The 25,936-nt window shown below is 45.4% G+C and overlaps 1 protein-coding gene across 3 annotated transcripts in view; it reads left to right on the forward strand.

Moving 5' to 3' along the window:
• LOC139226764 (histone-arginine methyltransferase CARM1-like) overlaps positions 1 to 25,936 on the forward strand; it is a 115,211-nt gene that overhangs the window by 23,553 nt on the left and 65,722 nt on the right. For all 3 annotated transcript variants that reach the window (XR_011587321.1, XR_011587326.1, XM_070857798.1), the window contains exon 2: positions 15,596 to 15,721. Coding sequence is in view for 1 of the 3 variants with exons in the window: in XM_070857798.1 (XP_070713899.1) it covers positions 15,596 to 15,721 (126 nt within the window). In the remaining 2 variants the exon portion in view is untranslated. The remainder of the gene's footprint in view (positions 1 to 15,595; positions 15,722 to 25,936) is intronic.

Below are 25,936 nucleotides of genomic sequence, written 5' to 3' on the forward strand. Positions count from 1 at the left end.
GATTTCCTGGAGTGCATAAGGGATGGTTTTCTGGACCAATATGTCAAGGAACCAACTAGGGAGGAGGCCATCTTAGACTGGGTGTTGTGTAATGAGAGGGAATTAATTAGCAATCTCGTTGTGCGAGGCCCCTTGGGGAAGAGTGACCATAATATGGTGGAATTCTGCATTAGGATGGAGAATGAAACAGTTAATTCAGAGACCATGGTCCAGAACTTAAAGAAGGGTAACTTAGAAGGTATGAGGCGTGAATTGGCTAGGATAGATTGGCGAATGATACTTGAGGGGTTGACTGTGGATGGGCAATGGCAGACATTTAGAGACCGCATGGATGAACTACAACAATTGTACATTCCTGTCTGGCGTAAAAATAAAAAAGGGAAGGTGGCTCAACTGTGGCTATCAAGGGAAATCAGGGATAGTATTAAAGCCAAGGAAGTGGCATACAAATTGGCCAGAAATAGCAGCGAACCCGGGGACCTGGAGAAATTTAGAACTCAGCAGAGGAGTACAAAGGGTTTGTTTAGGGCAGGGAAAATGGAGTACGAGAAGAAGCTTGCAGGGAACATTAAGACGGATTGCAAAAGTTTCTATAGATATGTAAAGAGAAAAAGGTTAGTAAAGACAAACGTAGGTCCCCTGCAGTCAGAATTAGGGGAAGTCATAACGGGGAACAAAGAAATGGCAGACCAATTGAACAAGTACTTTGGTTTGGTATTCACTAAGGAGGACACAAACAACCTTCCGGATATAAAAGGGGTCAGAGGGTCTAGTAAGGAGGAGGAACTGAGGGAAATCCTTATTAGTCGGGAAATTGTGTTGGGGAAATTGATGGGATTGAAGGCCGATAAATCCCCAGGGCCTGATGGACTGCATCCCAGATTACTTAAGGAGGTGGCCTTGGAAATAGCGGATGCATTGACAGTCATTTTCCAACATTGCATTGACTTTGGATCAGTTCCTATCGAGTGGAGGGTAGCCAATGTAACCCCACTTTTTAAAAAAGGAGGGAGAGAAAACAGGGAATTATAGACCGGTCAGCCTGACCTCAGTAGTGGATAAAATGATGGAATCAATTATTAAGGATGTCATAGCAGCGCATTTGGAAAGAGGTGACAAGATAGGTCCAAGTCAGCATGGATTTGTGAAAGGAAAATCATGCTTGACAAATCTTCTGGAATTTTTTGAGGATGTTTCCAGTAGAGTGAACAAGGGAGAACCAGTTGATGTGGTATATTTGGACTTTCAGAAGGCTTTTGACAAGGTCCCACACAAGAAATTAATGTGCAAAGTTAAAGCACATGGGATTGGGTGTAGTGTGCTGACATGGATTGAGAACCGGTTGTCAGACAGGAAGCAAAGAGTAGGAGTAAATGGGTACTTTTTAGAATGGCAGGCAGTGACTAGTGGGGTACCGCAAGGTTCTGTGCTGGGGCCCCAGCTGTTTACACTGTACATTAATGATTTAGACGAGGGGATTAAATGTAGTATCTCCAAATTTGCGGATGACACTAAGTTGGGTGGCAGTGTGAGCTGCGAGGAGGATGTTATGAGGCTGCAGCCTGACTTGGATAGGTTAGGTGAGTGGGCAAATGCATGGTAGATGAAGTATAATGTGGATAAATGTGAGGTTATCCACTTTGGTGGTAAAAATAGAGAGACAGACTATTATCTGAATGGTGACAGATTAGGAAAAGGGGAGGTGCAACGAGACCTGGGTGTCATGGTACATCAGTCATTGAAGGTTGGCATGCAGGTACAGCAGGCGGTTAAGAAAGCAAATGGCATGTTGGCCTTCATAGCGAAGGGATTTGAGTACAGGGGCAGGGAGGTGTTGCTACAGTTCTACAGGGCCTTGGTGAGGCCACATCTGGAGTATTGTGTACAGTTTTGGTCTCCTAACTTGAGGAAGGACATTCTTGCTATTGAGGGAGTGCAGCGAAGGATCACCAGACTGATTCCCGGGATGGCGGGACTGACCTATTAAGAAAGACTGGATCAACTGGGCTTGTATTCACTGGAGTTCAGAAGAATGAGAGGGGACCTCATAGAAACGTTTAAAATTCTGATGGGTTCAGACAGGTTAGATGCAGGAAGAATGTTCCCAATGTTGGGGAAGTCCAGAACCAGGGGTCACAGTCTCAGGATAAGGGGTAAGCCATTTAGGACCGAGATGAGGAGAAACTTCTTCACCCAGAGAGTGGTGAACCTGTGGAGTTCTCTACCACAGAAAGTTGTTGAGGCCAATTCACTAAATATATTCAAAAAAGAGTTAGATGCAGTCCTTACTACTAGGGGGATCAAGGGGTATGGCGAGAAAGCAGGAATGGGGTACTGAAGTTGCATGTTCAGCCATGAACTCATTGAATGGCGGTGCATTCTAGAAGGGCCGAATGGCCTGCTCCTGCACCTATTTTCTATGTTTCTATGTTAGGTATATTCAAAAGAGAGTTAGATGTGGCCTTTATGGCTAAAGGGATCAAGGGGTATGGAGAGAAAGCAGGAATGGGGTACTGAAGTTGCATGATCAGCCATGATCATATTGAATGGTAGTGCAGGCTCGAAGGGCCGAATGGCCTTCTCCTGCACCTATTTTCTATGTTTATCTCAAGGGGATTGGAATTTACAAATGAGGAAGTGATGTTTCAGTTGTATAGAGCCTTGGTCAGACCCCATCTGGAGTACTGGAGATTTGGACATCAACCTCAGGAAAAATATCTTGGCCGTAGAATGGGCACAGTGCAGAATGCTTAAAGGTTTAACTTATGAGGAAAAGGTGCATAAACTTGGGTTGTATTCCCCACTTTAGAAAGGCTGATCGAACTGAGGTCTTTAAAATGATAAAAGGATTTCATAAACTAGATACAGATAATTTATTTCCTCTGGTGGGGAATCCAAAACAAGGAAGCATAATCTTAAAATGAGAGTTAGGCCATTTGGGCGTGAAATCAGGAAGCACTTTTTCACAGAAAGGATAATGGAAATCTAGAACGTGCTCCTTCAAAAGGTTGTAGATTCTGAGTCAATTGAAATTTTTGTTAAATAAAGGCTTCGAGATATGGAACAAAGGAGGGTAAGGTTCAGATCAGCCATGCTCTAAATGAAGGCAGAATAGGCTTGAGGGGCTGAATGACCTATTCCAGTTTCTATGTTCCAAACACAGAAATTACTTTCCATAGGGACTTAGGAATTCAAATGCTTGTAAAGTAAACCTGCTGTATAATCTGGGCAGAGAGTATGGATAATGGGGAAGACATGGGATAGCAAGGGAGAACCCAGGAAATGTCATCCACCATTTGGCTGCAGAATAACATACAATTTGTTGTGTTTATTGTCGTAAAACTACTATTTCAAATCTGGCACCAAGCTCATAGTCTACAGGGCTGTAGTAATACCCGCCCTCCTGTATGGCTCGGAGACATGAACTATGCACAGTAGACACCTCAAATCGCTGGAGAAATACCACCAACGATGAATCCGCAAGATCCTGCAAATCTCCTGGGAGGACAGACGCACCAACGTTAGTGTCCTCGATCAGGCCAACATCCCCAGCATCGCAGCACTGACCACACTCGACCAGCTCCATTGGGCAGGCCACTGTTCGCACGCGTGACACAAGACTCCCAAAGCAAGCGCTCTACTCGAAACTCCTGCATGGCAAGCGGGCTCCAGTTGGGCAATGGAAATGTTTCAAGGACACCCTCAAAGCCTCCCTGATAAAGTGCGAATATCCACTGACACCTGAGAGTCCCTGGCCAAAGACCGCCCTAAGTGGAGGAAGAGCATCCGGGAGGGCGCTGAGCACCTCAAGTCGCGTCGCCGAGAGCACGCAGAAAGCAAGTGCAGGCAGCGGAAGGAGCGTGCGGCAAACCAGACTCCCCACCCACCCTTTCCTTCAACGACTGTCTGTCCCACCTGTGACAGAGACTGTAATTCCCAGAGTAGACTGTACAGTCACCTGAGAACTCACTTTGAGAGTGAAAGCAACTCTTCCTTGATTTCGAGGGACTGCCTATCATGATGACCATTTCCTTTCTACTACAGGTTGAACCTCTCTTATCAGGGACTCCCTTATCCCGCACCACCCCTCGTCCGGGACCATTCACGGGTGGCGCATGCACAGAACACAACCGTCAAAATCTTATTCACCAATATAATTTTTCTCCTCAATCGGCTGCCTCCTCCTCCTTCTCCTTGCCCTGCTGGAACTCCTGCAGCCACAGTCCTCGGGCCGGTCGCTCCTCCCCACAGCGCTCCCTCCGGGGGGGGGGTCGGGCTGACTCTTTGAGGCCCGCCGGGGCCTGCCAACTCTTCAGGGTCCGCTGACGCTTCTAGGCCTGCCGACTCTCCGGAGCCCGCCAGCCTGCAGGCTCTTCGAGGCCCCCTGCACACTGATTGGCTGACTGATTGACTGACAGTCGGTCCAGCCAATCTGCGCACACACATATTTACCCCAGCAACAACACTTAAAGTAGGCCGAATGGCCTACTTCTGCACCTATTTTCTAAAGGTGCAGTCCACCCAAATATGTGACCACCCCTCATCCGGCAAAATCCATCGTTTGGGACAGGCCAGGTCCCGAAGATGCCGGATAAGAGAGGTTCAACCTGTAATAAGAAAGCAATATGAAAAGTTAATAATGGAGAGCTTTAGGATGTAACTGCACTTTTGAAGTTCAGAAATTGAGATGACCAGACTACTTATTTGTAAGGTCTTCCCGGCTCTGCAAAGCCACACCTTTCCCTCACATGTTTTCAAAGGTCTTGGAGTCAAATATTGTGCTGCCTTCTCAACTAGGGCGAATACGATTTTCTGCATAACCATGTGTATCACCTGCATAATGCTCCTTATGGATGCTGTGTGATATGCTGGCTTCCTGTATTGTCAGTAAATTTATACTGATTGAAAAGAGCTGAAGGAGCAGCCAGCACTTTTTAATTAGTAGAAAACAGAATAATGGTATGACAAATCATTTTGTTTAAAATAATATGGCAGGTTATGTGCCAGGTGTAGCGATGATACAGCCAGCGCAAAGCAAAATGGATATCCACATCTTTGAGGTATCTTCACCTACGTTGATCCTTTAACATCAGGCAGACATTGACAACCATGCATTGCATTTTCAGCACTGCCATGAGGAAACTCTGTGGCACAGGCATCACTGCCTCTTTTTGTTTTTTTAAGTAGGTTTCTTAACTGTCAAAAAGTAGCAGTAGCACTGGATGGTGTATAGGTGCAAATCCTGAAAGTACCTCATTTGAGAATAATTACCAGAGACTTCCCCAATTCACTGTAGTTTTATATTGTCTCTGCCAATCAGCTTAAGTCATCCTGGGCTACAAATAAGAGGATAAAATAGATGAAATTGCTGAAGACTGGAAGTAAGATGAATAAAAATAAGTTCAAATTCATTTAATACTAAACCCTTAATATTCCTGTCTTTGGTCATTTTGCCAAAAAAGTGGAGTAAAATGCGCGGAAAAGCTTGTTAACTTTTGCACTCAAATTTGTGAAGAATAAGTTCAGTCCTTTGACGTATTTTATTATAGTGCTTTACGAGGTAACAGTGTCACGTGTTGTGAGGTCCATAGAGAGAATTATTAGCAATTTAAAGGATTTGCTTCGTTGTTTGTAGAACTAGTCTGTACTGTGTTTCTTTCATTAGAAGTGAACTGAGACAAATCTGACTCCAATTGCAATGGAAACTACATTTTGCAAACTCATTCATGGATACTGAGCTCGCTTTATTTGGTCTGAGGAATGTAGCCCAAGGGTAATTGTGTAGTCTAAATGTAATCAAAATTATGCTTCATTGAACACCAGGTGGATAATCTTTCTTGTTGATCATTTTCTTTTCATGGTGGGATGAGATTTTGTATTTGGTCACCAAGGCAGGAAAGCGTGCAATCTACTTTCATCCTGAGCCCACCCAGATTATTTCACCCTTTGCTTTCACAGGGTGCAAAGATCTGTTGATATACTAAACTGTGGCACAGTAGTAGTTTTGAATTTTTAGTTCTGATGGACAAGAATGTGCATATAGACTTGCATTTATATAGCCTTCACGGCAAACGAGCCAAAGGTGGGCAGAGGAAACATTACAGGGACACCATCAAAATCTCCCTGAAAAAGTACAACATCCCCACTGACATCTGGGAGTCCCTGGCCAAAGTCCGCCCTAAGTGGAGGAAGTGCATCCGGGAGGGCGCTGAGCACCTCGAGTCTCATCGCCAAGAGCATGCAGAAATCAAGCGCAGGCAGCGGAAAGAGTGTGCGGCAAACCAGTCCCACCCACCCTTTCCTTCAACGACTATCTGTCCCACCTGTGACAGGGACTGTGGTTCTCGTATTGGACTATTTAGCCACATAAGGACTAATTTTAAGAGTGGAAGCAAATCCTCCTCGATTCCGAGGGACTGCCTATGATGATGATGATGATGATATAGCACCTTATAACATCTCTCAGGAACATCTAAAAATACTTCAGACAATTAATTAATTTGAAATGCAGTCACTTGTTATGTAGGCAAATGCAGCAGAACATTTTGTACACACTATGGACCCAGAAATAGCATGAGATTGTTTTTTGGTGATATTGGTTGAAGGAAGAATGTTGCTTTGAAGAACTCCCTGATCTTCTTTCAAGTAATGTCACGGGATGGTTACCTCAGTACTGTGTTGGAGAGTCAGCCTACATTATGTGCACAAATCTTAGAGTAGGGCTTGATGCCACACAACCTTCTCACTCAGGGTGACATTGGGGTAGATGAGTGGACTTCAGGCGAATGTGCCGGCCAACCCCGCCCCCCGATAGTCCCAGTGGGAGGTCTGGAAGCGGGGAAGCCAGAGTGGCAACAACCTAGGCTGATTTTATGGAGCTCGGGTGATCAACTCCTGCTTGTCCTGATCTCACAAAAATAACAGTCAATTTACCTGTCTTCGGCCCAGCCATCACCTGATACTAGGCTCTGTCAGTTCAGGCATAAAATGGTATCGGGTTCTATTGATGTCGCAGGGGCCAGATTTCAATACTTCATTTGGCTGTCCGCCTCTGGCCACCTTGTTGGAGGATCCCAGCAAGGTGCCGGACCAAGAGCAGGCAAGTGGGATTAGGCTGGGATTAGCTCTTGGTCGGCCAGCGCGGACACGATGGGCCGAAATGGCCTCCTTCCGTGCTGTAAATTTCTATGATTCTAAGGCCAATGCGATGACAGGAACAGGGCAGTAAGTTCTTCCATGCCATTTCCAGGTTTCTACTGCACCATTTCGGCCAGGTGGGAGGCTTCAAAATTCAGCTCATTGTTACCAACTGAGAGAAGCTCACAAACCATTAGTATTCAGTGCAGCTTCCAATGAAATATGTCCTGATCGTTGAACTTTAAAGGCTGTTAAGCTACCATTAAAGTATACTAATCAACTCTTATGAAGGAAGCTGTCTGTTTCAGACATCCCATATTTCAAAATTCCATTTTAGGATCACTGTGATACCTGACATTTCTATTCCAAATAGTTCATCTGACTTTGCATTCAAGCTAAATTAGTGTTCACTCAAGGTATATTAACCTTAAAAGGCCAGCTTTTCTTGCGTGGTGTTCTGCCACAGTTAGTTTCTGCCAGACTGAGACAGTGTGCAAATTCTGGGCCAGTCCTGGAAGTTGAAGGCTAGTCAGGAGCTCCGTGGGGCCAAAGTTGCTCCTTTCTGTAAGGCCTGTGGCCGCCTGAAAGCGGTGGCCACAGGTCGGTGCGGACTGGCGGTCAAATCGCCGCGGAGGTGCCCCATTTTGGATATTGCCCTCCTTCAGTTTTGGAGCAGTGTAGGGGACCACCCTGCCTGTTTTCCCGCTGAGTCGTGCACGCACTGACCCCTTACCGAAATGACCCCTTTTGGAAATTGCCCCCCGGTGCCACTGACAGCTTTTTCAGTTGTACCCTTTCTGTGGTTGGGCGGTGTGGCCGCCCTTAAAGGGGAGGTGGCACTGCTGTCGACTCCATTTTATTTTTTATTACTGGCCACTGCTAGGTCGGGCCGACAATTATGGCCGCAGGTTTGGCCGGGCTGCCAGGCGAGCCGGACCGGAACCCTCACTGGTGGCCCAGTGTTTGCCACTAAAGTGGCTGCAGAGTTCGCAGTGGCCCTCTGCTTTAACTGAAGGGGAGGGACGCTGTGACGCTGATGACTTGGAGCGTCGGCCACTCCGACGAGCCCTCACTTTCTCCCCGCTAGTGGCGGCTACTTTGACCCAACCGCACTTCCGCCCCAATGATGAGACCACTTTCGCCCCGCTCCAAAAAAACACCCATGAATTTCTCCGGATTGTCCGCCCGGAACCCTTCGAGATCGATAAGTGCACCCCGTTTCGGGCCTCTGCAGTCTAGACCACAAAACCATGCTTGATGAAAAGTTCTGGATTCAAAATAGATAAAATCTTATTAAATGGCAGCTCTGCTTAGGAAGATTTAAACAGTATAGAATAATTCAATTTCAGATGTCAGTTCTACAGTATTTTTCAGTGAACCTTTCATCTCATTAAGTTGAGTGATGCCAGTTCCAGTAAATGAAACACTTTCCAAAGTCGAAGTCCCAGTGCCAGGATCAAGCACTCCCAGGTGAAGTATAGCATAAGCCAGATGCACAGTAAAACTCTTGAGACAGATTTACGAATTTGTGCTCCCAAAGTGGAACTGTGCATGTCGGATTTGCATATCAGGAATTTAAGTGTGGAGGTCAGTAGACTGTCCAGTCATTCTACTTCCTCCTGTTCCTTTTGTTTTTACTCAGGCTGACTTTTTCACTAACATGATCGATAGGAAGAATTTTCACCCCCAGTTATCATAGAAACATAGAAAATAGGTGCAGGAGTAGGCCATTCGGCCCTTCGAGCCTGCACCACCATTCAATAAGATCATGACTGATCATCACCTCAGTACCCCATTCCTGCTTTCTCTCCATACCCCTTGATCCCTTTAGCTGTAAGGGCCATATCTAACTCCCTCTTGAATATATCCAACGAACTGGCATCAACAACTCTCTGCGGTAGAGAATTCCACAGGTTGACAACTCTCTGAGTGAAGAAGTTTTTCCTCATCTCGGTCCTAAATGGCTTACCCCTTATCCTTAGACTGTATCCCTGGTTCTGGACTTCCCCAACATCGGGAACATTCTTCCTGCATCTAAACTGTCCAATCCCATCAGAATTTTACATGTTTCTATGAGATCCCCTCTCATTCTTCTAAATTCCAGTGAATACAGGCCCAGTCGATCCAGTCTCTCCTCATTTGTCAGTCCTGCCATCCCGGAAATCAGTCTGTGAACCTTCGCTGCACTCCCTCAATAGCAACAATGTCCTTCCTCAGATTAGGAGACCAAAACTGAAGACAATGTTCCAGGTGGGGCCTCACCAAGGCCCTGTACAACTGCAGTAAGATCTCCCTGCTCCTATACTCAAATCCTCTCACTATGAAGGCCAACATGCCATTTGCCTTCTTCACCGCCTGCTGTACCTGCATGCCAGCTTTCAATGACTGATGAACCATGACACCCAGGTCTCGTTGCACCTCCCCTTTTCCTAATCTGCTACCATTCAGATAATATTCTGCCCTCGTGTTTTTGCCACCAAAGTGGATAACCTCACATTTATCCACATTATACTGCATCTGCCATGCATTTGCCCACTCACCTAACCTGTCCAAGTCACCCTGCAGCCTCTTAGCATCCTCCTCGCAGCTCACACCACCACCCAGCTTAGTGTCATCTGCAAACTTGGAGATATTACACTCAATTCCTTCATCTAAATCATTGATGTATATTGTAAATAGCTGGGGTCCCAGCACTGAACCCTGCGGCACCCCACTAGTCACTGCCTGCCATTCTGAAAAGGACCCGTTTATCCCGACTTTCTGCTTCCTGTCTGCCAACCAGTTCTCTATCCACGTCAATACATTACCTCCCAATACCATGTGCTTTAATTTTGCACATCAATCTCTTGTGTGGGACCTTGTCAAAAGCCTTTTAAAAGTCTAAATACACCACATCCACTGGTTCTTCCCTGTCCACTCTACTAGTTACATTCTCAAAAAATTCTAGAAATTTGTCAAGCATAATTTCCCTTTCATAAATCCATGCTGATTTGGACCGTTCCTCTCACTGCTTTCCAAATGCGCTGTTATTTCATCTTTAATAATTGCTTCCAACATTTTTCCCACAACTGATGTCAGGCTATCTGGCCTATAATTCCCCGTTTTCTCTCTCCCTCCTTTCTTAAAAAGTGGTGTTACATTAACTACCCTCCAGTCTATAGGAACTGATCATCATTGGCAGTCCCTGAAATTGAGGATGACTTGCTTCCATGTCAAAAAGTTTACAGGTGTTTCAATGATGGACTTAAAATTCCAGGTCCGAACTAAATCTTGAAGGGCGGAAGATGCCTGTGCTTGGATTTTTTTAATGTGTGGTGACTGTTGCAGACCAGCCACCACATGGGCTTGACAGAGCTAGGTCTTGGTCCAGTAGCAAGGATTAATCAAGACAACTGGAGACCAGCTCTGTTGCACGGACCAAGTGCGCGCATATATCGCAGTGTGGGCTGGCCCGTGCTGCCTCTGGGCCGTTGCCTCTTCTCGGCCCTCTACAATCTCTCGCTGCTCTTTCGCCCCGACCTCGCCATTCCTGCTGTACCTGCCCACGCTCCAATCACCGACTTGGATCTTGGTGAAGTCCCTCTTCACTGCCGTTGCTCTCCTGCTGCAACACGTGCTGCTCCCTGGAGTAGTATGATTAGCTGCAACACAGCGCCGCTGTGAATGACTTTGTTTTCCATCCCACTTCAATCTGAATGGGCCGGGTAATCCTGTGCTGTATCGTGGAGTTTTGTGCTGTGGATTTATATCAACTTGGCAAACACTAATTTACCATATTTCACACAGGATTATCACATAGCAACTAAAGTGATTCCGTTGTGAGACTCATGGATTTGACTCTTGATTTTGTCCCGTTAAATAGAGCTGAAATCTTGCGATGTTTGTGTCGTCCTTTCTTCCAGCTCCAGTATTTACTGGTCCTGTCGAGCTTTCCCCCACAAACTCAGTCCTTTCTCAGAGTGTCCTGTTGTCTTTCGTGTGACCCTGGACTTTTATCAAGCTCATACTGTGCTGCAGCTCCCTCCGAGCTACTTCAGTATAATTCGAAGCAAGTGCCCACTTTGTATTCCTTGCCTTCTGTTCGTGTACAAACCGGGGGGAGAGCCTTTCGCTCCCCCCGCACACCCCCCCCCCCCCCCCCCCCCCCCCAAATAACCCAGTAGGTAATGGCACTGTGTGTTAGAACAGGAGGGTTGCAAGTTCTAATTGTTGTGTAATTTGCTATTCTAAGCCAGGATGGTAACGGGGGCTTCTGTGTTTAATTTGGTAACTGAACCATAGGCCAATGTGGGGTTTGGAAATCAGCAATGGTTCCCTTTTCTGGTTGCTATACAATGGGTGAGAATAGGATTTGATTTGGTTTTAATGGCTCCCATTGTCAATTAGCCTGCTGGTATGAAGGATCTGTGTGGCGGGGTCAGGATCGATGTGGCTCCCTCCGCAAGATCCTGCAAATCCCCTGGGAGGACAGACATACCAACGTCCGTGTTCTCGCTCAGGCCAACAGTCCCAGCATTGAAGCACTGACCACACTCGACCAGCTCCGTTGGGCGGGCATGCCTGACACAAGACTCCCTAAGCAAGTGCTCTACTTGGAACTCCTACACTGCAAATGAGCTCCAGGTGGGCAGAGGAAATGCTTCAAGGACACCCTCAAAGCCTCCTTGATGAAGTGTAATATTCCCACCGGCACCTGGGAATCCCTGGCCCAAGACCGCTCAAAGTGGCGGAAGAGCAATTCAGGAGGGTGCTGAGCACCTCGAGTCTCGTCGCCGAGAGCATGCAGCAACCAAGCGCAGGCAGCGGAAGGAGCGTGTGGCAAACTAGGCTCCCTACCCACCCTTTCCTTCAACGACTGTCTGTCTCACCTGTGACAGACTGTAATTCCCATATTGGTCTGTACAGCCACCTGAGAACTCACTTTTAGAGTGGAAGCAAGTCTTCCTAGATTTCGAGGGACTGCCTATGATGATGATGAGGGTTCGAACTGTTTAGACTCACACATGAAAAATGGCCATTTGCAATTGGAGGCATTATGCCAGTAGAATCCGAACAATGAGACGGGCCACTTCAGGAGAGGAATGGTAAGAAGAAGATTGGAGGAAAAATTAAGTGAGGGTAAAAAACCCCTCTAACATTCTTGTTATAATTGTTTCACATATGTATTTCCCCCTCTTCCAGTTTTCTCCTCTGTTGACTGCTTATTAGGTTATGGTTTCACGGGCACTGGCTGCCCTCTCATCATCATCATCATAGGCAGTCCCTCGAAATCGAGGAAGACTTGCTTCCACTCTAAAAGTGAGTTCTTAGGTGACCGTACAGTCCAATACGGGAATTACAGTCTCTGTCACAGGTGGGACAGACAGTCGTTGAAGGAAAGGGTGGGTGGGACTGGTTTGCCGCACGCTCCTTCCGCTGCCTGCACTTGCTTTCTGCATGCTCTCGGTGAGGTGCTCAGCGCTCTTCCTCCACTTAGGGTGGTCTTTGGCCATGGACTCCCAGGTGTCAGTGGGGATGTTGCACTTTATCAAGGAGGCTTTGAGGGTGTCCTTGAAACATTTCCTCTGCCCATCTGGGGCTCGCTTGCTGTGTAGGAGGTGCCCTCTAACCAAGTGCCCATTCCTAAACAGTCAGCTATTCAACTGCAGAGCGACATCACAGCTGAGCCTGATCCTGTCTTCCCCCAACATTCACACGTCGACACTTTCCAGGGGTCAACACAGATAGAAATCACAAACAGGAATGCTGGCTGAGCTTCCCTCCCTAATTCAGCGACACTAAAGCCAACCTGCTGTCCTGACTGAGATCAGCTTCACTTTGAACTGGGGACATTCCTAGTCTGTATGACTTGGTTAATCACTACTTGTTTATGCTTGATGGTCCATAGCATAGGCCTTTGATTTTGGGGTCTTCCTGGTCTGTATGGTTCAGTGCTGCACCAGGTGGTGCACTGAACTGCTAAACCATCAGGACGCTCTATTAGTCCGTATCAACTATGAAGTACTATGATGATAATGATGATGAAACCAGTTAATTGCTGGTCTGATCCAGCTATAGGATCGCCATATATGATTATATTTTCAGCATCTTGTTTTTACACATAACTTGTGTAACTTGCAAAAACATTTATTTAATTGCATGAAAATTTCACCAAATGTTTATTTTACCTTTTAAACAAAAAAGCATTTGTAGGGCATTATAGTATGGAGGGCTTTGGCCGCACAGTATGGCGAGTCTAGAGGGGAAAGCAGGTGTTGTTAAGTTGCAAATCACTGTTATTTTAGTCCTGCTGCATTTAATGATGAATGGAGTCTGACAGCAGGCTGCTGAATTCTTACACCTTCATTTATTAGCCAGATTCCTTCTGTAATTTATCATGGCTCAAACGAAGCAGAGGAAACACACAGCTGTAATACTGTTCCGGGTAGCCATGTGGTGCCTGTAAATTAGGTAACATGAGGACCACCAGGTCAGCTCTGTTCAGTTATCAGTCAGTCTGTGAGGTTTGCAGAGGCCAATGAAAAGTTTAATGAAAGAGGACCTCCTCCTCTCATGATGAGGGACAACGAGTGTTAAGGATTCAATGTAATCTATTAACATAGGCAAACGTGTGTGACATATAATAATTGGTGTATTTTCAGAGTACAATTTTCAAACTGGGGCAACTGTAATGTAAAATGAATATTTCTGGCTGCAGTCCGCAGTTTGCAGTGTCGGTCTCAGATCTATAGTATAATCCAGCCTAAAAACAGGGCTATGCTGTGAATATAGGATATTATTGTTATAGCATGCTGCTGCATTGTATGCTTGGAAGGTGGAAGTTTTTACATTCTTCACGCTGCAAGTTCCTCATTGCAGTCGAGATGGCAGGAATAGCACTGAGCACGGACAAGCCATTGCCCCACAGAAATAGAAAATCCAATAGGCCTGCCAAGCTGGGTCACCTTAGCCTACATCCTGTAAAGTAGCACAGGAGGATAGACCATGTGGTGAAGTGAGAACAGGTTTGACTATAATAACCCTATGGTGAAATGAGATAGCCTTTACTCATAGATATGTCAAACCCCTCTGTAAGGCTTGTATAGTATTGTCACTTGTCCTACGGTAAAATTGGTAAGCACTAGAAAGCAGTTAATTTCATAGAATTACATGGAATGTACAGCACATAAACGGGCCATTTGGCCAACTGCTCCATGCCAGCGTTTATGCTCCACACAAGACTCATCCCATTCCTCTCCATCTAATCCTATCAGCATAACTTTCTATTCCTTTCTCCTTTGTATGTTAATCTAACTTCCTCTTAAATGCATCTATGCTGTTTGCCTCAACAACTCTTTGTGGTAGCGAGTTCCACATTCTAACTACTGTCTGAGTAAAGAAGTTTCTCCTGAATTTGCTATTGGATTTATTAGCAACTGCCTTATATTTATTGCCTCAAGTTTTGGTTCTTGAACAAGTGGAAACATTTTCTTTATGTCTACCCTATCAAACCATAAGTACATAAGAATTAGAAACTGGAGTAGTTTATATGGCCCATCGAGCCTGCTCCACCATTCAATAAGATCATGGCTGATCTTCAACCTCAAACTTCACTTTCCTGCCTGATCCCCATATTCCCTTGATTCCCCTAGAGTTCAAAAATCTATCTCAGCCTTGAATATACTCAACGATCCTTTGGGGCAGAGAATTCCAAAGATTCACAATCCTCTGAATGAAGAAATTCCTCCTCATCTAAGTCTTAAATGGCCCACCCTTTATTCTGAGACTATGCCCCTTAGTTCTAGACTGTCCAGCTAGGGGAAACAGCCTCTCGCAGTTACCCTGTTAATCTTCCTCAGAATATTATACATTTCAATGCGATGACCTCTCATTCTTCTGAACTCGAGAGAGTACTGTTCCAATATATGCTATCCCTCCCAATAGGACAACCCTCTCATCACGGGAATCAATCGAGTGAACCTTTGTTGCATTGCCTCTAAGGCAAGTATATCCTTCCTTAGATAAACCCTTTCATAATCTTAAAGATCTCTATCGAGTCAGCACTCAGCCTTCTCTTTTTTTTTATAGTAATTTCAGTACTATGTGCTTCCTAACTTAATTTAACCTGCTCACTGAGCCATACGCAGAGGTTTTGTAAGAATGAAAGTTATTTTGATTCGACAAAACATCAGCTGAGTCAGGACATCACTGGTGACAAAAAATATACCTCGTGCTTATGCACATATGAAACACATATCCAAAAGCATCCGTAAACCCAGAATTACACGTGAAGGCAGCACAAACACTGCCCACTTAAAAATAGTGGTGTGCACTGCGATTTGTTGTGTGGAGGAGTCAGAATGGAGCTGACACTGTCGTAAAGATTAGACGTGACTAAGAACTTGAATATATAGCTGTAAACCAAATGGGAACCAATAAAAGACGTCAGTGTATTGATATGAGATTTATTTTCTTTTAGGAAATGGAGTGTGTGTGTTCAAATGTTCCGTGAACCGGGAGACAGAAAGCTGCCGTGTGGGGAAACAGGCCTTTCTCATTACAGTGGGATTCAGCAGTGTTCTACTTCAGTTTAAATCACTCAATGGTGAGTCTGTGATTGGTAGCTTGTTCTGTCCATTCCGACAGTAGTCTGGTATGGATGTCTAGATGTGATGTAATAACTTGAACCAATATGTCCTCTAATGAGTTATTTTATATTCACATTGAACTGTTTGGTGCCTTTTTTTTTTACTATATTGGGTTCAGTTCTTGCCTTGTGTGAAGTGTTTAAAGTTTGGATTGAATTTGTAATCTTCTGGCCCATGTGTTTTGAGTGTCGCACTAAACAGTATGTTTACCCACTCGGCATTGTGGGAACCAAACACTTTGCCTTTGAACATTTGATGAAGTGATGCAGCTGGAGCTGCCACAATCAGACCCGTGCAAGAGTAACTTTTGGATGACCTGCTCCTTAATATAGAGTCATCCTGTCAACTCCTGGCCAAATTGCCAAGGGGCTTAGGACCTTGCTGGCTTTACGTGCAAAAAAAAAATATAGCAGCACTTTAAGAGCAGCCACCCAGCATTATGGCCTCTAATTTATTTAGTGTTCCCAAAGTAAAGACCTACTACACGCTGGAAGCACCAAATAAAATGAAATAAACTGACCGTGCGTTATTGTGCAAGGTGTGTCCAGTGCTCAAGGAGTCGGTATCCGCTTCAGTGGATCTGTCGGTTTAGGTATTTTTATCGGCGCAAAAGCATTACTTATGTCAGGGCCATTGTATCAGCGTAGGCTCCTGTGAATGCCATGCTTCAAATAAATGTACAACTGAGTCAATATGTAAACCTGTATTTTGTATTTTTTTTAATGTTTTGGCGTTTGCCACGAACTGATGAACTGTAAGCCGAAGCTCTCTCTGTTGTTCCCTACCATTGTTAAATATGCCAAGCATCTGAGTCACGTCTTTAAACTAAGGTCAGGTTCCCAAGGAGCTGGAAAGACTCTTCAAAACGATGATCAGTGTAAGAGAAACTGGCTAATCTATCCATCAGATAACTGTACAACATTCATTTTTAAACTGTGGTTCAGTAGAAGGACTTGCTTAATTTATTGCCGTTTATAGACAAAATATATGATGTCTACTGGATATATTGCTCTTCAGATTGTCTGTAGGACAACAGTTCTGTTAGAAACATAGAAACATAGAAAATAGGTGCAGGAGTAGGCCATTCGGCCCTTCTAGCCTGCACCGCCATTCAATGAGTTCATGGCTGAACATTCAACTTCAGTACCCCATTCCTGCTTTCTCGCCATACCCCTTGATCCCCCTAGCAGTAAGGACCTCATCTAACTCCTTTTTGAATATATTTAGTGAATTGGCCTCAACAACTTTCTGTGGTAGAGAATTCCACAGGTTCACCACTCTCTGGGTGAAGAAGTTCCTCCGCATCTCGGTCCTAAATGGCTTACCCCTTATCCTTAGACTGTGACCCCTGGTTCTGGACTTCCCCAACATTGGGAACATTCTTCCTGCATCTAACCTGTCTAACCCTGTCAGAATTTTATATGTTTCTATGAGGTGCCCTCTCATTCTTCTGAACTCCAGTGAATACAAGCCCAGTTGATCCAGTCTTTCTTGATAGGTCAGTCCCGCCATCCCGGGAATCAGTCTGGTGAACCTTCGCTGCACTCCCTCAATAGCAAGAATGTCCTTCCTCAGGTTAGGAGACCAAAACTGTACACAATACTCCAGGTGTGGCCTCACCAATGCCCTGTACAACTGTAGCAACACCTCCCTGCCCCTGTACTCAAATCCCCTTGCTATGAAGGCCAACATGCCATTTGCTTTCTTAACCGCCTGCTGCACCTGCATGCCAACCTTCAATGACTGATGTACCATGACACCCAGGTCTCTTTGCACCTCCCCTTTTCCTAATCTGTCACCATTCAGATAATAGTCTGTCTCTCTGTTTTTACCACCAAAGTGGATAACCTCACATTTATCCACATTATACTTCATCTGCCATGCATTTGCCCACTCACCCAACCTATCCAAGTCGCTCTGCAGCCTCACAGCATCCTCCTCGCAGCTCACACTGCCACCCAACTTAGTGTCATCCGCAAATTTGGAGATACTACATTTAATCCCCTCGTCTAAATCATTAATGTACAGTGTAAACAGCTGGGGCCCCAGCACAGAACCTTGCGGTACCCCACTAGTCACTGCCTGCCATTCTGAAAAGTACCCATTTACTCCTACTCTTTGCTTCCTGTCTGACAACCAGTTCTCAATCCATGTCAGTACACTACCCCCAATCCCATGTGCTCTAACTTTGCACATCAATCTCTTGTGTGGGACCTTGTCGAACGCCTTCTGAAAGTCCAAATATACCACATCAACTGGTTCTCCCTTATCCACTCTACTGGAAACATCCTCAAAAAATTCCAGAAGATTTGTCAAGCATGATTTCCCTTTCACAAATCCATGCTGACTTGGACCTATCATGTCACCTCTTTCCAAATGCACTGCTATGACATCCTTAATAATTGATTCCATCATTTTACCCACTACCGATGTCAGGCTGACCGGTCTATAATTCCCTGTTTTCTCTCTCCCTCCTTTTTTAAAAAGTGGGGTTACATTGGCTACCCTCCACTCCATAGGAACTGATCCAGAGTCAATGGAATGTTGGAAAATGACTGTCAACGCATCCACTATTTCCAAGGCCACCTCCTTAAGTACTCTGGGATGCAGTCCATCAGGCCCTGGGGATTTATCGGCCTTCAATCCCATCAATTTCTCCAACACAATTTCCCGGCTAATAAGGATTTCCCTCAGTTCCTCCTCCTTACTAGACCCCCCGACCCCTTTTATAACCGGAAGGTTGTTCGTGTCCTCCTTCGTGAATACCGAACCAAAGTACTTGTTCAATTGGTCCGCCATTTCTTTGTTCCCCGTTATGACTTCCCCTGATTCTGACTGCAGGGGACCTACATTTGTCTTTACTAACCTTTTTCTCTTTACATATCTATAGAAACTTTTGCAATCCGTCTTAATGTTAGACTCAAAAGGAATTGCTAGGCCCCTTTCCCCACGCCCCCTGCTGTTATGGAATGATGTAAGCTACAAAATAGACAGTAGTCATATTCTCAAAGACCAATCTATTTATTTTCTAGATTTCTCTTTCCTTCCAAGTAGCGCCTACAGGTTAATGGAGGCATCCAGTGACATATGTATGAGTCCTGTCGTGACCTTTGACTTTGCATACATAAAAGGCAAATTAGTTATACAAGTAATAAAATTACCACAATATATATGTTTTTAAATGTATTGGCCCCAAATTCCTAGGACTGGAATTGCTGGTAAGTTGCATTTACACCCAGTGGACAGCTGGAGTATGTGCTGAAATCCGGCTCCATCTGATTCCACCCCATTAGGAGCAAACTTTTCGATTCAAGTCTGGTGGGTGGGGGATGGCCACATTTTTCACCCATTGCCCCCCATTATGGGGGGCCAGTCACAGATCCTGAGCCTCCCTGGGAAACACCTCCCTTCACACTCTTCAATGGCCTTGGAAATGTGTCAATTGAGACATGGCATTAGTCCCTTTGAGGCCTTCTAAAGGCCCAAAAATTTTACGAGAGTAAGGCAGTTGATTCCAGAGGGGATCGATTACCTTCACTAGTTGGGAGTGGCCCCAGTGGGAGCTGACAAGTTTATAAAATATATATTTTTTCTTCTGCCCATTTGGGCCTCGGGAGGACTGACGCCGCCTTGGAACTGCAACTTGCCTTTATATTTACACCAGCAGAGAAGGGCCCCAGGTATTTCTCGGGCAGTACTGAAGAAAATGTCCAAGTGTTTTTTTCATCGCAGCAACGTGATTGTGATGAAATACGGCAGATTTTTTCTGTAAATGTACTCTTGAGAATAACTTTGCAAAATGAAGCCAGTAACATCACACAGGTTGTAGAAATTTCAGAAAAATGTGAAGATTTCATTACACGATAAGCTCCTCTAGGTAGTATAAGTGTAAAGTGATTTCACCAGTGCAAAGAAGCATTGGTAAGCAACAGTGCCATTTTGAGTGAAATAACATGTTTCTAGTGGCAGAAGGGTCAGTAACCAGAGGACACAGATTTAGGGTCATTTGAAAAAGAATCAGAGGCAAGTTGAGGAGAAAAAAAATTACGCAGCGAGTTATTATGATCTGGAATGCACTGCCTGAAAGAGTGGAGGAAGAAGATTCAATAATAACTTTCAAAAGGGAATTGGATAAATACTTGAAGAGTAAAGATTTGCAGGGGTATGCGGAAAGTATAGTGGAATGGGACTAATTATATAGTCCTTTCAAAGAGCCAGCACAGGCATGATGGGCCAAATGGCCTCCTCCTGTGCTGCATGATTCTATCAGCTGGGTGTACTGCTGACATAGGACCACCTCCTGTCACTGCATAAGATCCAGGGCCAATTCCTCCATTCTTAGAGTTGTTGCCAGTTATACGATGTTTCCACTCGTGGGGGAATCCAGAACCAGGGGGCATAGTTTAAGAATAAGGGATCGCCCATTTAGAACTGAGATGAGGAGGAATTTCTATGAGGGTCGTAAACCTGTGGAATTCTCGGCCCCAGAGAGTTGTGGAGGCTGGGTCATTGAACATATTTAAGGTGGAGATAGACAGATTTTTGAATGATAAGGGAGTGAAGGGTTATGGGGAGCAGGCAGGGAAGTGGAGCTGAGTCCATGATCAGATCAGCCAATCCAGAGTTGTTGAGAACCCGACATACTTACCTGACGTGATACCCGAGGGACGAGAACCTCGTTAAAAAAAAAACTTAGAAAAATCCTTTGTACTTGGTAAAATACTGCTTAAATAGCTTTAAGCAGCTGCTTAACTAACACAATTGCCTGGCACGTTGCCTAGTGCCGGGTCTGCAATCCGCAGGCAAAGCTGGCACTTTGGAAATTCACAAGGAGGTTCACTCACATTCCGATGTCAGTCACATCCATTTTGACAGCGGGCCCACCTCCAAACTCGCACTGGCAGGGCTGGTAAGATTCTGGCCATAGTGTGAGTTGTGGGAACTCATAAAACCCTCCCGCTGCATAGAACTAACCACCCTCTCTGGTGTAAAGATGGTTATGGCCAAGGATTATTATTCAGTCTGTGAGTTCTGCACACTATCCTGCAAGGGAAGTGTGTGCAAATACGGAAACAACATTAAGGAACCGTGAAGTATTTTAAAATTCACTTTGAAGCTGCATGCCATTCAGGGCCTTCAAGTTCAGGACATCAATTGGGCTTAGGGTGGCAGATGCTGGCATGCTCTCATGTAGAATGGACTTCTACCTATTAGCTCAACTGACTGTGACCTCATAACTTTATGTATTTTGAAGGGGATCATGAGAATTATAACAACAACTTTCATTTATGTAGCACCTTGAATGTTTTACTACATTAAAAGGTCCTTCATAGGAACGTTATCCAACAAAATTTGCCACTGAGCCAGATAAGAAGATATTAGGACCAGTGATCAAAAGCTTGGTGAAAGTAAATTGTAAGAGTATCTTCAAGGAGGAGAGAGAGAGTTAGAGAGATGGAGAGTTTTAGCGAGGGAATTCCAAAGCTTAGGCCTCAGGCAGCTGATGGCACAACCCTCTGTGGTGGAGCGAAGAAAATCGGGGATTTGCAAGAGGCCAGAATTTGAGGAGCACAGACATCTCGTAGGGTTGCAGGGCTGGAGGAGGTTACAGACACTGGGGAGGGGTGAGGTCACGTAGGGATTTAAAAACAAGGCGCAAATTTTAAAATTGATGTATTGCTGGACTGGAGACACTTTGGGTCAGTGAGCACAGGGGTGATCAGTGAACAGGACTTGGTGCAAGTTAGGATACCAGCAGCAGAGTTTTAGATGAGCACAAGTTTACCGAGTGCGCAAGGTGAGAGGCTGGCCAGGAGAACATTGGAATAGTCGAGTCGAGAGGTAACAAAGACATAGATGAGGGTTTCAGCAGCAGATGAGCTGAGGCAAAGGCTGAGACGTGTTAGGGAGTTGGAAGTAGGCTCTCTTGGTGATGGTGAGGATATGGGGTCAGTTGATTGATAGTGTTGTATTTGTGTGTGTTTGCAGACTAGCTCTAAGTCCCTGCTAAATGTGTGCCAGTACGTCCTTGATGGTTTCTATTTCCTTTTGATCTTTAAAGTATTTTTTTCAACCTGGACTGCACAGCACAAGCTAAATCCAGGCAAATGTGTGATGGTAACTTCATCTTGCTAGTCTTTGCTTACTGCTCAAGCAGAACTCCTCATTTTATTCAGCGCCTCTGATGAGATTTTGTTCTGTGTGTTTCTCTCCCCTAACAACTGAGTGGAACTAGATACAATTCTAGTGTGGATAGTTGTCTGACGGGAGTTGCCCAGGTAATTGTTGGGAGCACAGAAAAATGTGAAGATTTTGCATTATTGTGACAGTGGGCATGTCAGGACTTTCCCATGGTCTCCTACTTGTTTGGGTGTTTTGACAAGAAATGAAGGGATGGAAGTTCACTATCGGAGGGTTTCAGCCGGGAACAGTTTGCTCTGAAAATCCCTGCTGCCACGTTGGTCACATGTCATTAAATGGCATAATCAGGCTGGCTTCCTTCAATTGGGACTCAAGGTAGACACGTCCCCTGGTCCTGATGAAATGCATCCCAGGGTATTAAAAGAGATGGCGGAAGTTATAGCAGATGCATTCGTTATAATCTACCAAAATTCTCTGGACTCTGGGGAGGTACCAGCGGATTGGAAAGCAGCTAATGTAACGCCTCTGTTTAAAAAAGGGGGCAGACAAAAGGCAGGTAACTATAGGCCGGTTAGTTTAACATCTGTAGTGGGGAAAATGCTTGAAACCATCATTAAGGAAGAAATAGCGGGACATCTAGATAGGAATAGTGCAATCAAGCAGACGCAGCATGGATTCATGAAGGGGAAATCATGTTTAACTAATTTACTGGAATTCTTTGAGGATATAACGAGCATGGTGGATAGAGGTGTACCGACAGATGTGGTGTATTTAGATTTCCAAAAGGCATTCGATAAGGTACCACACAAAAGGTTACTGCAGAAGATAGAGGTACGCGGAGTCAGAGGAAATGTATTAGCATGGATAGAGAATTGGCTGGCGAACAGAAAGCAGAGAGTCGGGATAAATGGGTCCTTTTCGGGTTGGAAATCGGTGGTTAGTGGTGTGCCACAGGGATCGGTGCTGGGACCACAACTGTTTACAATATACATAGATGACCTGGAAGAGGGGACAGAGTGTAGTGTAACAAAATTTGCAGATGACACAAAGATTAGTGGGAAAGCGGGTTGTGTAGAGGACACAGAAAGGCTGCAAAGAGATTTAGATAGGTTAAGCGAATGGGCTAAGGTTTGGCAGATGGAATACAATGTCGGAAAGTGTGAGGTCATCCACCTTGGGGAAAAAAAACAGGAAAAGGGAATATTATTTGAATGGGGAGAAATTACAACATGCTGCGGTGCAGAGGGACCTGTGGGTCCTTGTGCATGAATCCCAAAAAGTTAGTTTGCAGGTGCAGTCGGTAATCAGGAAGGCGAATGGAATGTTGGCCTTCATTGCGAGAGGGATGGAGTACAAAAGCGGGGAGGTCCTTCTGCAACTGTATAGGGTATTGGTGAGGCCGCACCTGGAGTACTGCGTGCAGTTTTGGTCACCTTACTTAAGGAAGGATATACTGGCTTTGGAGGGGGTACAGAGACGATTCACTAGGCTGATTCCGGAGATGAGGGGGTTACCTTATGATGATAGATTGAGTAGACTGGGTCTTTACTCGTTGGAGTTCAGAAGGATGAGGGGTGATCTTATAGAAACATTTAAAATCATGAAAAGGATAGACAAGATAGAGGCAGAGAGGTTGTTTCCACTGATAGGGGAGACTAGAACTAGGGGCCACAGCCTCAAAATACGGGGGAGCCAATTTAAAACCGAGTTGAGAAGGAATTTCTTCTCCCAGAGGGTTGTGAATCTGTGGAATTCTCTGCCCAAGGAAGCAGTTGAGGCTAGCTCATTAAATGTATTCAAGTCACAGATAAATAGATTTTTAACCAATAAGGGAATTAAGGGTTACGGGGAGCGGGCCGGTAAGTGGAGCTGAGTCCATGGCCTGATCAGCCATGATCTTGTTGAATGGCGGAGCAGGCTCGAGGGGCTAAATGGCCGACTCCTGTTCCTAATTCTTATGTTCTTATGTTAATTGGCCGGCAAACGTGCTGGGTGGGCTTAACAAGCCCAATCAGGGTAAAATCATTTTACACAGTGTGTTGGAGCTGGCAATGAGGCGGGGATGTTGCCCGTCACAGACCCGCCGATGTCGGGGAAATTGTGGTCTGAGTTTCAACCCATACCTAAAACCTGCCGTTGGCATTTGTAATTGCCCTTCCTGTATTTACAACGTGAATGTACTCTGCCCAGTTATGGTTTCAAATGTTGTTGATGAGTGCTGTGTTGGTGCGTGTGTTTTGTTTTAGTGTTGGTTGTGGTTTTTGTTGTGTTGCATAGAAGTACATAAAATATACAGCAAAGAAACAGGCCATTCGGCCCAACTGGACCATGCTCCACACGAGCCTCCTCCCACCCCTCTTCATCTAACCCTATCAGCATAACTTTTTTACCTTTCTCCCGCATGTGTTTTATATAGCTTCCCCTTAAATGCATCTGTTATTACAAATAAATCCATTGGGAATGATGTCTGTGCTGATACTCTGATGATTTTTCTTCCTTCATAGACCTGGCTAGTTTGCAGAATCATATCATTTACAGTTCATCAGTTGAAGCTACGTACTCCAATCTGTTTTCCTTGCCTATTCCCTTTATCCTTTTGTATTCTTCCTTTTCAAATACTTACTCAATTCTCTTCTCAATGATGTTATAATCTTTGACAATGACCACTTGTGACAAAGCCCCATGCTCTACCAACTCCATTGTGCAGTTGATGAAAAAAACTTTTTCATAGCTATAAAAAAATCATATGTCTTCAGACAATGCTTGTATGTGAGGTAATAACAAAAATACGGCAACATTGTATTGTGTTCCGAACACAGATGAGACTGCATACAGGGAGGTTAAAGTAACAGTGACCTCAGTCTTTAATAAGACACTCCAGAGTGAGGAACAGGCCTTAGGGGCCGGCTTATATACAGTGCTCCCAAGGGATGCTGGGATCCCTTGGGACTTCAGGGGATGAGCTCCCTGGTGACGGAACATCACTTCCCCCACCCCCCCCCACCCTGCCCAAAGTCAAAGTGAAAACTATTTACAAGGTGAGGCGGTCGGGAGCCTTTCTTTCCCTGGTGGACCGCCTTGGTACAAATGTCTGTTCTGGTGTGTTGGCTGTGCCCTTGCTGGGCTGGCGTGTTGTTGGCCCTGCAGGGCTGCTAGGTGAGCCTGGCCTTGCTGGGCTGTTGGGCGTGATAGGTTCGATTTCCTGGTCCGGAGTGGTGTCGTTGATCCTTTGGGTGTGTGTTGTGGGCTCAAAAAAGGTGGTGTCTGTTGTGCGTTGTTCAGGGCAGTCTGTGAACCACAGCCTCGTTTGGTCCAGGTGCTTTCTGCAAATTTGTCCATTGTCTAGTTTGACGACAAACACCCTATTCCCTTCTTTAGCTATCACCATGCCCGCGATCCACTTAGGACCATGTCCATAGTTTAGCACATGCACAGGTTCATTCAGATCAATTTCCCGTGACACTGTGGCGCGACCATCCTTTACATTTTGTTGCTGCCGCCTGCTCTCTACCTGATCATGCAGGTTGGGGTGAACCAGCGAGAGTCTGGTTTTAAGTGTCCTTTTCATGAGTAGCTCAGCCTGGGGGCACCCCTGTGAGCGAGTGGGGTCTCGTGCGGTAGCTGAGCAGTACTCGGGACAGGTGGGTTTGGAGTGAGCCTTCTGTGACTCGTTTAAGGCTCTGTTTGATGGTCTGTACTGTCCGCTCTGCCTGCCCATTGGAGGCTGGTTTAAACGGGGCCGAGGTGATCCCATTGTTTGATCCCATTGCGGGATATGAATTCTTTAAATTTGGCACTGGTGAAACATGGCCTGTTGTCACTGACCAGTATGTCAGGCAGGCTGTGGGTGGCAAACATGGCCCTCAGGCTTTCAATGGTGGCGGTGGAGGTGCTTCCCGACATTATTTCACATTCAATCGATTTTGAAAAAGCATCCAGCACCACGAGGAACATTTTACCGAGAAACGGGATCGCATAGTCGACATGGATCCTCGACCATGGTCTGGAGGGCCAGGACCACAAACTTAGTG

The sequence above is a fragment of the Pristiophorus japonicus genome, chromosome 1, assembly GCF_044704955.1.
Source record: "Pristiophorus japonicus isolate sPriJap1 chromosome 1, sPriJap1.hap1, whole genome shotgun sequence".
NCBI lineage: Eukaryota > Metazoa > Chordata > Chondrichthyes > Pristiophoridae > Pristiophorus > Pristiophorus japonicus.